Here is a 17,919-nt window from a genome sequence, read left to right as displayed (position 1 = left end):
TAAGAAAGCGAAATAAATAAATGAGTTGTTCTATTTATCATACATATATCACATACTTATTATAAGAAAAATAAAAAATAAAATAAAATAAATATGATGTGTAGTGTGTGAGAATGATAAGTAGAATTATTCTTTTATAAATTAATAAAAAATGCTACTTGGCTTACTTATTTTGTCTTCTCATTTTGACACTCTATGTATTTTAATTTTTTTACTTAATAGGCAAGTGGCTATTTATATATTGATATATTTTTATATTTTTTAAAAATATTTTAAAATGATAAAAAAATGTGAATTAGAAAATTAAAAATAAAATAAAATATTAAATTTGAACTAACGGTCAAATTGAGCGACTAGACTCTTTATAAATACCCCAACAAAGCCCAACTGCCCTAAGCCACTGATCACAACTATATATCGGATTCATATTCCACTCACCAAGCCTTGCCTAGCTTAATTTTTGAATCTCGTTTTCGTGGGATTTTCTCCATCCTAATTATAAAGAAAGAATCCATGTCCATGGACAAGCTCGACAACCGCTACGATGCACCACGGCCGGAATCTTATGCATGGAAAGCGTATGGACTACTGGCCGGCTACCGGACTGCTGATCAGGGAATGACGGACATCGCATCAAGCTCCGGGAGTTCGCCATTTCCGGGCACTTTAGACGATATGTCACTGCTGGAAAGTGGACTATACGGGAATAAATACGGTGACATGGTCGATGATTACTACAGATTTGAAGCAGAGGCTGGAAAATCAGTTGATCCAAGATTGTTATCGTTGTTAGAGTTCTTCAGGGAGCTCTATGTTCGGAGACAGGAGCTGTTCAAGAAGATCTTTCCGGGGCTTCACGATGAGTTTGTGGAGTTGTCTAAGAAAATTCGTGGGGTAGTTGTAGCCCAAGTTGAAGGGAGAGGAACCAGGAGGCCGGTTGCAACCTTGCAGAGGAGTTTGAGTGTTGGCTCGCCACGAACACCGTCCAACAAAGCAGGGGAATTGCCGTTGAGGCTCGAACGCTTCAAGGTACGCGAACTGACTCTGGAGGGCGATGTTCCAGTACAAGGTGCTCCTCAAGGCGGTAATGGCAGCGGCGGTGGTCAGGGCGGCGCCTCAAAATGAAAGCATATAGGAATAATGAAAGATGTGGAAGGCTTGGAAATGGTCAGCGCCGCCTTCACATGTATATTAGCGAATTAATTTGTCAAAATTATTCGTTTTGTTAGCATTTTTATTATTGTTGTTCTTTTTGAGTAATGATATAAATAATACATTTTCTCAATATATTTTATAATAATATTATAAGATGAGAGTATTTTTGTAAAATGATATTATTTTTATAAGATATTTTATAAAAATATCTTTCATTTAAAATATAATTTTGTAAAATATTATAAAAAATATTGTGTGTAAATCATTTTCTATTTTTTTTTTTTGGTTAACTTTTTACGACATTTTCTATAATAAATCATTTATTTATGTACACGTTTTTTTAAAATATAATTGTGTCAATATTATTCAAGCTTTGTATTATTTTCAGCACAGAAGCTATGTAACATTTTTTCAAATGAATGAATAATACATCCAAAATGCCAAGAAAATAATTGAATCAATATTCATTCTTTTATTTTTTATTTTTTCTAGAAAGTTTTAACGGGTCAAAATTATGGGAAAACGAAACCAAGTACTGAAACCGTTATCAAATAAGAGTATTCCTATCCGATTTCCTATAATTTTCTTTAATTTTTAGTTAAAAACCAAACTTCCTATAATTTTATCTTAAGTTTTATTCATTTTTAAAAAATTTCTTACATCTCATTACCTATCGTTTTTTTATTCTATTAAAATAACTTTTTTTTATTATTTCGTTATTATTATTTCTACTATTTTATTTCTACATCTTTAACTACTCCTTATATATAATATATATATATATATATATATATATAAAAGTGATTTAGGGATTGAACAATAGTTCTTCAAATATAGGGAGTTACTGTTCACATCCTAATCCTTTTTCTTAAAATGAAAAACCGGATGAAACGTGTATTTGAAAAAAATCCCAAATACAAACCCTATAATTTAAGAAAAATAATATTTTAGAAAACTGAATGAGAATGCTTTAAGATGCTCATTGTATGTGTACCGGGATCAACAAGCGCGCAGCTGTTGGCAAGAAACATATATATTTCTGGCTTTGCTCCTTTTATATACCACATTTCCAGAACAAAAGCATTATAGATGATTTTAATGTTCTGCAGTTTAATTTGTACGTATTAATTTTCTGCATTATATCATAATAAATACTTTTTAAGATTTCCTGAAATATTATATATTTCTTGTTTCTCAATTCATGTAGTAATTTTATTTTTGTAACTTGATCGATCTGGCTTTTTAATGTTTAATGAATTTTAGAGAAAATTAAAAAACTTATATATAGCTTGTAATATTTACACTAATTCTTAAATGGCAAGTTATTTTGGCGTGTACTATATATGTAGTACGCCATGAATTGAACTCTAGGCCGGTTAATTCAGATGTTGGCCGGTTATCACTAACATAGAAACGAAGGAGAGATATAGAGCAATGAATATTGAAAAAGATCAATGATCATGTGCTTATAATTAACCAAATTACGAAGATGATCAATATATTAAAAAAATGAGGCTTTTTTTATAAATATTATAATAAAATTAATGATGATGTAATGATCCTGACCATATACTAATTGCTTAATCGTATATATGTACGTACATGATCCGTCATTAATTTTTTTTCATCATTATTATTTATAAATTAAGAACAAGACCTGGCCGGGAAATACGCTAATTCGCCAAGCATCTGATCAGGCAGTACCGTCTGAAGAAAGTCAAACATACAAATGATCGACCCAAATCTTCAAGAATCGATATGCATGATCCACTCGATGATCTCTATCAATCATGGCTGCAGCGCGATAGTACTATATTACCGGTGATAAATCATATATAAGACAGACACATAATTTTTTTTTTTTTTTGGAAGGAAAATATATGTTATTATTCATTCATTCATTAAAAAAAATTTATATCCAGTATCAGATATATGTCGTAATATCTTCATATCAATCATTTAGAGATTTATCAGTATACTACTATACCAATCTGGACTTCACTGTTGTTGATACTCTCTACAAACAAACGTCTAATAAATAACACTTTGCCTAAACAAAAACTCAACCTCTACAGACATAACCGTCTAAGAGACAAACTATTTTTATATTTTTACTATATAATAAGGAAAACAAAAACGAAAAATGATGGATTATAGTTTGGACCAATTTTGGTAGACTTTGACAGCACGTGAAGGCAACAAACTTGTCCATTTTCAACCACATAAGTCAAATCTGAAAGATTTGGTAGTAGCGATTCTGGTGATTTGATACGTGTGGCTAGAAGAGCTGCTAGAATGGGTGACCTATGAGGACCACTCGCAGTTATAAGCGGTGCGTGAAGACTATGAGTGGTATTTTTGTAAAACTGCCACTATCTTTCAAATGATTTGTGGTCTGAGAGTCTTCTTATACTGTGTATATCTCTCGAGAGTTGTCGGAAAACTATATATCTCACTTTCATGGCCTTGAAGGAAGAAAAATAAATTAAAAAATGAGGGAATGAGACAGAAGAGAGGAAAAAAAATCAGATCAGGAGGTTTTTTTTTTTTTTTTTGGGGGGGGGGTAGGGATCTACTTTTGGTATTAGGTTAAGAAAAATAAAAGTTGACAGCCACATTAATTAAGACCACGAGATTATGAGGTTGGTCAAAATAATATAATCTCTAATTAATTATGTGCTATGATTGGGCTATATATTATAACACATATATAAATTAATTTGCTGTCGTTATAGAAAGAATATATAATCCAAACAAATAGGTACAGTCGGTGACACCTGGCCAAGTCATGATATGGCTAGGTAGCTTAATTGGACTGGCCAAGTCATATATGGTTGGCATTTTCATGTATTTAGTATTATATATATTCAACCATCTTTTATTTTCCTTCCAACATGTTTTTATTAATTCATACATATACGTACGACCCACCTCGATCTGTATTATATATATAGACTATATATAGATATATAAGAACCAATTAATTTATATATAAGAATTGTTATCACGCATATATATATATATATATATATATATATATTATCATTTTCAATTTGCTGATCAACCATCTAATTTCAAAAACAAGAACCTCTGATTTCAAAAAAAAAAAAAAAAAGAACATCTTCTCGGCCATATGGGTAACCTTCAAAACAAGAGTAGTTCTACCGACGTATCCAAAGACGTTGATCGGGAGATTAACGTACTGCATGCTGCAGAAGCGGGTCATGCACCGGAGAAACACCAATATTACGGGGATCCATCGGATCATGAGCATAGCACGGCCAGAAGAAGTACTTCTTTAATTCCAGGCAGCGCTGATTCTGATATATCGCGACTGAAAAGTGGTGGTGATCATCTGCTTCGAGAAATCAATAATGCTGGCGATATGCGTGACAATTGTCATAGAATTTATCACATGGCAGCAGAAAAAGCAATCGATCCACGGTTACTGACCTTGCTAGAGTTTTTCAGGCAACTCTACGTTCGAAGACAGGAAGTGTTCAAGACAAATTTTCCCGATCTTCACGAGAAGTTTGATGAGATGTTTAAGAAGGATGGTGCAAAGGTATCCCAAGAAGTTAAATCAGGTCGAATGATCAAAGCTCAATTACCAATACTGCAGAGGAGTATGAGCGACGTTGGTTCGCCGCGTGAGATATCCGGTGATGATTTGAAGCTCGAAAGGTTCAAGGTAAGGATTATTGATGTGGGCGGATCATCAGATACTAAACAAGGTGGTGGGAAAGGTGGTCAGGATGGCAAGGGAGGCAGTTCCAAATAAGCAAGCTATATATCATATATATATTGGTTTCCATGCATGGAGGCTAGCATTTTTATTATTTACAGTTTGGTATATATATAGGATATTCTTTGTTCGAATAGATCATGTTGCAAAAGAGTGATGATCTTCGAAGTTCAATCGGCCATTTCATTCATGCTGGATTGGAACAAATCATTAATTCATGGGTGTGATCTGCTTCATTTGTACTGTTGTTTTCTAAGGATTTTGTTTCCTTGCTTTGGTTTTCATTTAGATCATGCACACGAGTCACGTACTCGATCGTTGGTATATATAAATTCTTGTAGAATATTGATATGATGATATCAAATGATTATGGGTGCATAAATAACCTACAATAATTTTAAAAAAAGTGAATAAATATAAAATTTACATAAAAAAATATTTTAATAATAGATCTAACTCTTTTTTCAAAAGTACTATATGACACTTATATATTTCACGACTATATATAATATTACTCTTCATTTAAATCAGGAAGTGCCAGTACTACTTCGTCTCAGGCTGGAAAATAAATTGTGAGTACTTTTTCTTCAGATGTTATTTCAGTACTTTCTATATACAGTAGTGGGTTTTATCTTCAATAATCTCCCATGCATTATTTCAAGTCAAATATATATAGAATTTTCATATTGTACAAGAAACCCATGACATGCGTGCATATATGGCTCATCGAAAGCTGTTTAATTAAATTGGGCCATGCCTGCCCAACTTGCACAAAGCATTTATACCCCATAGTTTTAAATTCCAAAATCTTGTTGCATGGATCAAATGAATAAGGCTTAATTTTGATCAAAATTAATTAGAATACAAATTAGGATTCAAAATTAATAGGCTAATAATGAGAAGTTAATTAATTCCTTAATATCAGAATCTTTTGACCAATTCTTGCTGGTGAAACTTTTTTTTTTTTGGGTTGGTGAAACCATTTTTTTTTAATGCTGATATATCTATCTATCTATATTTTCAGAATCTGGATGGCTAAAATTAAAGTTTTAAAAAACAATTTTTCATGAATTTTGTTTTTCTTCGATATTGTCACATGAGTACTGGTCTAATTGACTGGAAGATATATGAGACAACGACCTTTTCCTCCAATGTAGAAACTTTAATTTTTCTTTTAAAAAGTAAGGCCGATATGTACTTCGACCCTGCTTGTACTTTTGACTCTTGATGATGCCTATGCTAATAGGAAAATGATTTATATATAATATTTTTTAAAATATTTTATATAATTATATTTTAAATAAAAAATATTTTTATTTTATAATATTATTATATAATATATTATATAATGTATGGTGTGTATGATTACTTATGCCAATATTCCTCCCCAATCCAACTAACCAACCCCTTTTGAAAGTGGCTACCGCCGGCCTAGCTAGGGTACTTTTGGCTCTAGTGGCCGGAGCTGCTATATCAAAATAATAAAGAAATCAAAGAAATGATAAACCACCAACTAATTTACTATTCTTAAACTATTATAGTATAAAATAATATTTTTTTAAAATTTGATTTTAATTTTGATTTGATATATTTAAAATTTTAAAAAAAAATTATATTTTATGAAAAAGTAGTAGATAAATTGTAGTTGGTTGTTGCCGTATCATTTGCTCAGGAAATTAATTAAGAACGCAAGCATGCACTGGATCGCTTTATAATATATTCATCTTTTAGTTTTTCTTTTTCCACAAATGAACTCACAATTTTTTAACTTTGTTGTCGGTCGTTTAAGGATTAAAACTGGTCGAGGCCATGCAGAGTAGTACCATTTTGATATCAATATCAATTAAAAAAATTTTATGCATTAATTATTAATTATTATTGTATATTCTATAAAATAAAAATTATAAAATAAAAAAATAAATAATTACTGATAGATTAAATTTCTCGTCAATCAAGCCGTAAAGCAGCAAACAACACTGTACTAGAAGTAGTACCATATCTGTTGTTTTCACCTTTATGGCCATTCCACTTTGTTGGGGAATGACATGGACTTTCCCCACCTAATTAGGTCGTCCCTTTCCCCTCATAGAAAATCAAATCACGTCGCGGGTTACACTTTCCCCTCATAGAAAAACTTGCCGGTAAAGATGGTAACAAGTAGTAACAACGTCGAGAAAATAGCATCTCAATTAGCTCCATTAGCAGCAGATTTAGGCAGCTTAAAAAGGAATTTATATATGCAGATATGAATCATGATCATCATTCATTCAGTTTATTGGTAATCATTAAATAAATAAATATATATATATATATATATTCTCTAAACAAGTTGAAAAGGAAGTCTCCTTTAATTGTGCATATATAGCAAGAAAAAAAGAATTTGTTAAAATTCTGTGATGATCTACTCGTGTTTTCTTTCGTTTCTCTTTGCTTTTTGATCTCACATCGTCCAAAATTTTCAAACAATATTAATGGTGACGTTGTTTTGATAAGGTTTCTAATATTCCACATTTCCTCAGTTAAAATTCCTCCCTTTTGTTTTTTTTTTTTTCTTTCCTTGAGACATCGATCGAGTACTGATCTTATGCTCCATTTCATTAATTTATTTTGGTATTCTCTGCTTATTATATGCTACTTAAAATCTTATGATAATTATAATAATAATCATGCATGACTTGGTGCTGCATGGGTCTGTGACTCCCTAGATAGCTGATCAGACAACCCTCACGAAAATTCATGAAGGTTAATTCCACCCACGTCCTTTGCAATAATCTTAATTTGCATGCGATGCAATAAACTACTTGTTTGAAAAGATTTTATTTGGTACTGATATATTAGATAGCCGAAATTAAAATTTTAGATCTTCCTACAAAAAAAAAAAAAAAAAAAAAGAGAGAGAGAAAGATCATCTTTAAACTTGTCTTAAAAATATTAATTCTTATCTTTAAAATTAATTCTTACTTTGTCAATCATGATGTGAATGATGTATATATGCTCTGACTTTTAAGAAGATTTTTTTTTTTTTTTTCTCTTTTAGTATTTCTAAGACAAGCTGTGGGAATTTTCAGCTTCTATATGCATTAATGGAAGAAATGGCCATAGATCAAATTTTAAATTCCCGCATTGCCATTTAAGCAAAATTCTCAAATTGACTTATGTATATTTGAGATAAAATAATAATAAAATAATAATATTTTATTATTATTAATTTTTTATTAAAATAAATTTTTTTATATATATTTTACAATTAGCATCCACTACATACATTTGACATTAATAATACAAATGCAATAATAAAAAATATAATTTTTTTATATATTATATTAAAAACATAATAAAATGAAAAATATATATAATATATTATAATAATAAAATGATTGTGCATGTGAATATTTGTTGTGTTGTTGAAGGAGAGAGAAAAAGAAAGAATTGTGAGAGAAAGAGTGGGAGGAGAGAGAAATAATAATTAAAATATATTTTGTAGAATGAATAATGGTTATCTAAATTTAAATAAGTACTGTTCATAGCTAGCTAAATATTTAGAAATGCATAAGTCAGAGTAGAGGATTTTAGGGTCATATTATACAAATATAACTTTGTATATACATATGCATAGACCAATATAAACGCTCTTAGCAGTAGGTAGTATATTCTTAAGTTTTTTTAAACTTGTCGATATATATATTTAAAAGTTAAAAACTTTTCTTAAGAATTTATAAGTTTTCATATTAAATTAGTAATGCAGAAGATATTTATCAAAAACAAAAAAAAAGGTAATGCAGGAGATATTTACTCAATCTGAACCGACTTGCAATTAAAAGAACTTCTTTTTTTTTTTTTTTTTTTTTTTTTTTTTTTTTTTTTTTAAAACATGAGCATTGTATTATTCAAAAGTCTCTGTAAAAGAGAGAGAATGCAAGGAGGAATCTTCTCCAATACAATGAGAGAATTATGTAAACCCAGCGCTCTTTTCCATGAGCACGAGCAATTCCGCTGTTGTTGGACTTGTTCCTACCAGTATGTTGCACTGCCCAAGTATCAAAATTAGCCAGTAGAGATCTTGAGTCAACCAATATCATACCAACCAGTACCTGTTCCAATGTCTTCAGAACTTTTGAGCCCTTGAACTACTTGCAAAGATCTTCTTCCAAAATAACATCTCTAAAATCCAAGTCATAACAAAATATAATGGCCTGGAGAGCCGCTACTGCCTCTACTCGAAAAGGGTCAGGGAACAAGTCCCTTGTCAATCAAAGTGTAGCCTTGATCTTGCCTTCCCAGTCACGAATGCAACTTCAATCCCCACCTTGCAATGAACTCTGTCCAGAGCAGCATCCTAGTTTAGCTTGAAAATTCCTCGAAGAGGGGTCTGCCATGCTTCATTCATAGGCACACTAGTTTCAGTGCATTTAGAAGATTTTGAGATTTGTCTAACTTCAAGGAGTAAATCCCTGCACTAGTGTAGAAGGATGTGTAAATTTATCCTTAAAAATATATTAATTTCTCCTCTTCCATATCAACCAGCAAACTACAGCAAATTCCTCCATATCTGTCTGATTTAATGCAGCAAACATTTTTTCCACTTGTTCCTTGAAAGCCAGGCTTTGTGATCCACTTTTTTGAATACTGGTTGTGCATTGCCCCCATTCATCACTAGCTGAAATGCATTCCCACAACACATGCTCCACTGTTTCAGGATGTTGTTACAAAGAGGACACTCAAGATTATCAACTACGTACCTTTCTTGTGGATAGATTGGCTCTTGTTGGAAGTGCATCGAGACAAGCTCTCCAAAGGAAGGTCTTATTGGCATTAGGGATATGCAGGTGCCATATCTTGGTCCACTCATCTTGCTTAGACTGTATTGGAAATTTGTTTTCTTTCTAAGTACTGGAAATTTGTCGATATATGCATGTTTAGTGAGTTTTTAATACAAGTAGTAAAAGTCAATTTGTTTTCTTTTCAAGTATTCTTTAGGCAAGCGAAAATTTGTCAGTATATGCATGTTCGGTGAGTTTTTTCATGCGAGTCTAAAGGCTTTTTTCTAAAACTCGAGTATCAATAAGAAATAAAAATGATGGAAAAATGTATTGTAAAAATTGGTAAAAAGAAGACGGCAATATAAGAATACACAATACAATTAATTTGAAAAAAAAAATTGGAAAATTTATCTTTAAAATTTATTTTTATTATGTCAATAGCATGGGAGATATGCATCCTCTATACGAGCTTTTAAACTATGCTCTTGTATACTTTATATTCTCATGTTTGGTGAATTTTTAAGGCTAATCCAAAGGCTTTCTTGTATTTCTAGTATCCGCATTTGCTAACAAGTTCGATGGGAAATTAAAACGATGGAAAAAAAAAATATTGAGAAAATAAATAAAGAGAGGTTGAAAATATAAGGACATAAAGAGATCTTCTTAGTTTTTTAATAAAGTGACAAATAAATTAAACAATACAATTAATTTTCTTCAATTTAAAATAAATACATTAAGACCTTTTTTTTCGCATCTCATCTCATCTCATCTCATCATTACAACTTTATCAAATTCTTACACAAAATAAAATAAATAATTCAACTTTTTCAGAATCCAAAACAAAAATAATATTAAAAAAATATATTCTAACAATATTTTATTTAACTTTTAAATTTTATCTAAACTCAATTCATTTTATTTCATCTCATATTATCTGTGAAAACAAATAAAACCTAAATATGAAAAACTTAAAAATAGAAAGAGTTTTTCTATTCATAAGTCTCACGCGCTATACATCATATTTTTTTATTTTTTAAAATTTTTTTAATTTTGTTTTGTTGTATTTTTCTTAAAATAATTAAATTTATCTATTTATTATTTATATACTATATATTTGATAAGAGAAAAAATTTTTTTTAAAAAAATAGTATGTTATATATGAGATTTATAAATAGAATTTTTTAAAATGATAATAGATATAAAGAAGAAAAAAAACATAGATAAATGGTTTTCTTTTCCATGCAACAGTGGATTTGGATCTGATTGATCTGTCTCTGTCTCTTTCTCCACATAGTTCTTCTATTTGGACTTTTGTTACTTGCTGGCTCTGCCCAGTTCACCGAAGCTCCCATATTCTCCACTGCTCTCTACACTCTCTTCCACAATGAAACAGTTACCTCCTTTCACTTTTCTTCTCAAAACCAACTCCTAAAGAAAACTCAGAACAATGATAGCTCTGATTGATCTTAGTTGGTCAGAGAGATGGTGTTTTGAATTCTGATCTGGGTTTCTATGTGACAAAAACTCCATCCTCAGAGTGTGAATTCTGTACTCTTTTTAGTCTTTTTAAAGGCTGGGATTCCATGTCTCTATGGGGAACAGAATTGAGATATTGATAACTCTGTAATTCTAAATATTAGTCTTGAAGGATTGATTTTACTTTTTCGTTTGGGAAAGTATGATATCGTCGGGGATAAATTTGGTGATGACGGTGATAGGGTTTGCGGTGAGCATTATGTTCATCGTGTTCGTGTGCACGCGCCTTGTTTGCGCTCGATTTCAGTTGAATACTTCCAGGCGCTCCTTTTCCTTTCCTATCGCTTCCAGTATTGTAAGCCATTTCTCAATCCGATCCCAGTATTGTATGCCCCTTTTTTTTTCTTGTTGTTTATATGTATATAAATATTTGGTGTCCTAAAAATTTAGGCAGTCTTGGGTTGCACAAGTAATTGGAGATCTTTTAGGATTCCAAATCAGTTATTGCAATAAAAATGGAGAATTTATTTTACATTTACTCTCCAAAATGAATTTCTTGTTTGCTTCAGTGGTTTCACTGGAACTACCAGGGTTTTGGTTCTAGTTTTCTTTAGACTTTTGTGGGTTTTCGTGTTCAAAATTATAACATTTGACCTCTTATTGTTTTGACACTTCTTGCGTATACAGTTCTCATATTTGGTTGTATTTTACTTGACAATCTCGATTGACCCACTTTAGTCCTACAGGAAAGTTGAAAATTACTGTGTTTTGGATTATAGAGTTTCCATAAGCAAGATAGTCCATTGCGACTCCAGCCTCGTGTCATTTATGAGTTATTTCATCTATAGCAGTGCAGAGTCTGTTAAATATAATGCTATGCTTTGGCCTTGCACTTACCATTGTTAACTTTTCTATGGTACAGCTTGATCGGGCCTCAAATGGTCTTGAACCCGTAGTTGTCGCAAAGTTTCCAATAAAGAAGTATACCGATGATTCTTTCTTGACTGCAGAAGATGCTCAGTATGTTCTTTCTCTCTTTGGTGAACTCCTCACTATACTGGTTTTTATGTGTTTCTCTCAAATCCTTGTTTAGATGAGTGATGTTCTCTATTCAATATGATTGTTATGTGCCTAGGATTTTCCGGGTCTGTCATATTTTTGCTATTGTTTATACTGTAAAAGCACATAGCATTTCTATTGTGGACAAAATATACAACATAGTGCATGTATTGATGAAGCATTACGGAGAGCCATTTGAAGTTTGAGTAAATTTCTGCGGGCATAATTGTCTGAATCAATTTTCACTGATTAGTTGCAAATGTCAATACAGTGGGTATCTCTTTGGTAGATATTGGAAAACACTTTGGCAATTTTTTCAAGTCAGGTGGCTTCAGATGTGTATTCTTTCATCAATTTGATAATTCAAGGAGATGGAAGGTGAATTGAACTCCCAGAGACATGGGACAGAGCAATCAATAAAAGATATGATTTAGAAGATTATACTAAATTGATGAAATAAACAGATGTTGTGGTAAAGTGCAATGTAATATAACAATTTATTTCTACTTAAAGCTGGAATATGAGCACACCAATGCATGGACCTGGATTTAACTGCATAAATAATCATTAGTCTCCCATAACTGACCTCCCTTTCATGTTCTCTCTCTCTCTCTCTCTCTCTCTCTCTCATAAGGACTTTCCCTTGGTTTGCAAATCAACACCTTTTGCAGGACTTGGTGATTCAGATGAGTAGTTCTATTCTTATAACAATTTGTTGGTTTCCTGGAGTTTCTGTATGTTGTAGATCAACCTTTGTAGAAGCTTTATTTTGTATGCAGAAAACTTTCTATTTCATTTGGCATATAAATTTCTCACTTCGGGGCGGAGGTTCTGTTGGATATTCCGTGATGTCTTGTTGAATGGATGATAAGTTTAGGTAATTAAGTTCTGAATGAGATTTTAGCGTGTGGAAAAAGTCATATTTCCTTTTGCTCATAAATAGAAGATTTAGGTGGTATCATATGGAGAATGTTTCTTCATTTTTGTAATAACTATTATTGGGATCTATACGACAGCTATATCATTGTATGTTGGTGCCTTGGCAGAACACTATAGATTATTTAACCTTGTAGCTCACTACCTCAACTCTTACTCTCCAAGCTTTTTGTGCTATAATTTTGACAGAAAACTGTCTACAAGACCTGTTAAAAGTGGACTGTGGATGGTTCATGTATACTCCATTGCTACCATTAAGTTGGTAGCCATTGGTAATCAAATATTCGCTGGCATATGGAAGGGTAAATTTTGCATCTAGTTTCAATGAAGCTGGACCTGCAGAGGATGTGATTTGTCAGTATCCAACACACTTTGAAAGATGCAATGTTAAAACTGAGCTGCTTGAGCCTTAGCATTCATAATGAATAGACTGTTTACATTTGATGGGGGAGCTTAAGAATCGCAGATGAGATTAGCTATTAGGAGTACGGCTTTCTTTGAAGACCTTCTTTATCTTTTTTATCCTCTGGTCAACCCAGGCTCAAAATCTATGCTTGGTCTGAAGGTCCATCTCTTTATGAATTCATCAACTGATTATAGAACGTCTCATCGACTTTTGAAGTTATACATAACTATATTTCCTTCCATCTTTTGGCTACAGTAGCGTTTTACGTCATGACATTTTTGTTACCAATATCAATTATTTTTTGAACTTCTCTTAAGCATTTTCTCTGTTCCTCTTGTTTGTTTTCCTGTCAATACAGTCAATTCATATTTATTTTTTCTCGCATTTCCTGCTAATATATCCTAGTAATGTTATATTACATGTGGCAGGTGCCCAATTTGCCTTGCAGAATTCCTTGGTGAAGATATGTTGCGCATCCTCCCCTACTGTGGGCACTCCTTCCATGTGACCTGTATAGACAAATGGCTGCAGCAACATACAACCTGTCCTGTTTGCCGGATAACATTGCGTGAACATCCTGACTGCAAGCACGCAGTGCGACCCATGTTCAGTTCGGCTTTTCAATCTCACTACAATGTGGAGTCCTTTGACACTGATTCTCATAACTGTATAGAGACTGGTACTGGGTTTCCAGTGAGAACCCATGGCAACCGTGGGATGAACCCCATTCAAGAGGATCATTTTGCACTCGAGGTTGATAGATCAGAAGCTGGGGTGAGTGTCTTCCCTTTGAGTGAGGGTAATGAGAGAATGAAAGACTCGGGAACCAAGCTTGTAGAAAGCCCATCAAACCCCTAAATTTGTCGATTTCTGGGAACCTAAGCTGCATTCACCATGACTTCTTAGTCAGAGAATCAGAGTTGGTATGTCTGAAGACTTTGAATTGAATCCATTGTGACTGTAATCTAGGAAGTCGATCATTTTCTCTTTCTTCTCTTGTGGCTTACTGTATATATCGCAAAAATAATAATTTGTTATTGGCAGTTTTGTAAGTTCATTTGTATAACTAGAATTTAGTTCAAGGTTGCTGGGGGTTGCATGGTCATCTCTCTCTCTCTCTCTCTAAAGCAGATCATAGGATAGTTTGGTTACACAAAACCAAACTAATCTTATCTCATCTTATATGATATAATCATTACAACTTTTTCAAACTCTCACACAAAATATAATAAAAAATTTAATTTTTTTAAATTTCAAAATAAAAATAATATTATAATAATATTTTATCTAATTTTTAACAAAATATCTTATCTCATTTTATCTCATTTGAACTACGTAACTAAACGAGGCCTAAAGCTCACTTAAGAAAGGTCAATGTTCATTTCATACATACCGAATGTTGATACCAAATAGAGAAAGGATTGAGCCAGGTTTGGTCACCCTTGGTGGCCGGACAAGGGTTTTTTTTTTTTTTTTTTTTTTTTTTTTTCAGTTAAAAAAAAAAAAAACAAACAAACAGCAACACGATGGATGCCTACATTAACTACTATGCTCTCAACGACCACTGCCTTTGACAAGTGACACCCAACCATATCGAGGGTTTTGATTTTAGGTGCTAGCAGATCTAATCTTAGCAATAAATTGCACAAAAAGTTTTGAAACAAAATAATATGCCGTTCCATCAACTGCAAAACTATATAGAATTACTCTTATTGTTTAGTATTATCTAACAAAAATATTGTGTTCTAATACAAATGAAAATAATATTCTGTTTTAATATATATAGTGAATAGATTTAAATACAAGTAACCCTAAGGGGTTGGCCTAAGTGGTGAAAATTTTGGTGTTGGGTATCACTTCTTTCAAGGTCTAAAGTTTAACAATTTATAGGTGTAAACAATCTTTTGAAACCACATCTTCTAATGAAAAATCAGTAATTTAACCAGTTTCGTATAAGAAAATTTTTGAGGACGTGGTGCACGAGATCGAAGTTTACTCTGTAAGGATGGATCTGAAAGACCCTACTTTAGTCCCGACGTTAAAAAATAAAAAATAAAAAAGAGAGAGACAGAGATTTAAATACGAGTGGTGCAAAGAGTGAGGCAAAGGCAGTGGTAGAATGGCCATGGATACACCTACAAAGACAGCATATATAATCACATTAATGCTAACTAAGTTTGAGTCCCCATAAAGCCAATAGTTCACATGCAGCACTGGTCCACCCTAGTCTTTTGACAGCTAAACATCATATCACCGAACACCACTATCATGCAGTTTTCAACTTTAACTATATTCATACTATAATAAATGCCTAGCTCCATTGATATGAATATCACAATTTTCTGATTATTTAGGAAAATTGCATCCTAAATAATCAAAATAACAATCAGCATTAATCTTAAAAGTCATCAAATTCTATAATTGTTGTACACCATCGGTTTGGTTTTAAGAAATATCAGACCAATGAGGGTGCATGTTTAGTTGTTACTAAAATTTACTAATTTTGGTGCTAATTGTCAGTTTTAAATAAATATCAATAAAATAAATAATAACTCGAGATGGAAATTTTCCCAATTATGATATTGTCTCTTGTTTGTCTTCTCTATCGATTCTCTCATGCCTGATCTCTCATGTCTTCTCTCTATCAATTCTGACGAGGTCTAAAAGCTAAGTCTGATTTTGCTCGGATGATATTCTAACAATATTTTATTCAACTTTTAACTTTTATCTTATCTAAACTCACTATACAAACCCTCTAGATTTCAAAAGGAAGGGAATTAAAGCATTAGATTAGTGAAATGTCAGTGCATCTCCAAAGTTTGGCTAAATATTATTAAAATGGTCTATATTGAAATAGTCAAAATTAAGAAGCTCTACATATGAGCTATAGTACCACCAAAATTTCCTTCAAATTTGGAGATCCTGTTCATATTCAAAAGAATTATTCTATTCTAAAAATATAAACCAACTATATCAACAGAATTATTTCATTTTTTGTATATGAAAAATTAATATATTGCACAAGCAGAAAATTATTAAAATTAATATACAAGCGTAAGGTAAGGTTCCTGTACATGTGCAGGAGGAACATGTACATTTTTGTGCAATATACAAGCCTAACCTCCAGCACATTTTTCATGTAAATTTTGCTCATATACATGTACATTTTTTGTATATTAGTTACAAGCAGGAGGTAAGGTTCTTGCACATTTTTTGTAGATGAAAAATAATAGGGTGAGGAAAAATAATAGTTGGGAAATAAATAATTTAAGTAAAAATTAAATTATTAATTAACATATGATTAGTGTAGTTGTAAAATATGAAAAAAAAATTAAAAATATTATTATTAAAAAAATAATATGATATTATTATTTTGACTAATCTAATGTAGAATTATATCTTGAATGATTTTGATTTTATGCAAAAACATGTATTTTTAGCTAAAATTAAAAAATGACTTTGATAAAAATAATGCCAATGCTTGAACATATGTAAGAGCATTCTCATCCGGTTTCTTAAATTTTTTCTTAAATTTTAGCTAAAAATGACACTCTCTATAATTTTATCTTAAATTTTACTCATTTTTAAAAAACATTCTACATCTCATTCCCTATTATTTCTCTATTCTATTAAAATAATATTCTTCTATTATTTCTTTATTACTTTTTTCTCTTACTTCCATTTATAAATTTAACTACTTACTATTTTTTCTTATGTTTTAAACTATTACTAGAGTGAATATTTTAAACAAAAATTTAAATTATTTTTTACGGATATGATAGCATTTTTAATTTTTTTTATATTTTAGTAATAATTTAAATTATTTTTAAAATTATAATAAATATGAGTATAAGAGAAAGTGTAGTTGATTGGAAAAAGAATTTATTTTATTTATTAGAATAAAATATTAATAAAAGATTATTTAGGAGATGAACAGTGATTCCCTATATTAGAATATAGGAAATCACTGTTTATCCCTTAAATCAAAATCTTAAAATAAGAAATGGAATAGGAGGAGGGTTTTGAGCTTTTCTCTAAATTCTTCCTTATAATTAAAGAATAACAGTGATATAAAATATGGGATGGAAATGCCTAAGAAAAATTGGTGTTAAAAAAAAGGAAAAAGAAAAGTAAAGTACTTGGTACCCTGCAAATATTTAATGGGCGTCATCTGCCTGGCCGGCAGCCACCCTCGAGTAATCTATGGCCACGGTAACGGTAGATGGAAAAGGTTCTCAAAGATATGACTTGTTTTATTTATTCACGACTTCAAATTTCACTGAAAAGTTATGATGTAGAAATCATGTTCTGGTAAAGATTAAACTGATCATGACCACAAATGTCGTAGCTATCTTCTCTACAACATTTTTCTTTCTTTTCAC

At 31.4% G+C, this 17,919-nt stretch overlaps 2 protein-coding genes across 2 annotated transcripts; both read left to right on the top strand.

Moving 5' to 3' along the window:
- Positions 1 to 400: 400 nt before the first annotated feature.
- On the top strand, positions 401 to 1,228 carry LOC121238614. The gene has a single exon (XM_041135567.1). The coding sequence runs from the start codon at positions 514 to 516 to the stop codon at positions 1,123 to 1,125; it is 612 nt and encodes a 203-aa protein (XP_040991501.1). The 5' UTR covers positions 401 to 513; the 3' UTR covers positions 1,126 to 1,228.
- Positions 1,229 to 10,886: 9,658 nt separating this feature from the next.
- LOC121238613 (RING-H2 finger protein ATL8-like) lies at positions 10,887 to 14,623 on the top strand. Its single transcript, XM_041135565.1, has 3 exons — positions 10,887 to 11,491; positions 12,059 to 12,156; positions 13,966 to 14,623. Exons 1-3 carry the CDS (start codon positions 11,339 to 11,341, stop codon positions 14,393 to 14,395), a joined length of 681 nt encoding a protein of 226 aa, XP_040991499.1. The 5' UTR covers positions 10,887 to 11,338; the 3' UTR covers positions 14,396 to 14,623.
- The last annotated feature ends 3,296 nt before the right edge of the window (positions 14,624 to 17,919 follow it).

Source organism: Juglans microcarpa x Juglans regia, chromosome 7D (assembly GCF_004785595.1).
Source record: "Juglans microcarpa x Juglans regia isolate MS1-56 chromosome 7D, Jm3101_v1.0, whole genome shotgun sequence".
NCBI classification, from domain to species: domain Eukaryota; kingdom Viridiplantae; phylum Streptophyta; class Magnoliopsida; order Fagales; family Juglandaceae; genus Juglans; species Juglans microcarpa x Juglans regia.
Note: the sequence above shows the minus strand (reverse complement) of the source record. Positions and strands in the feature narration are given on the sequence as shown.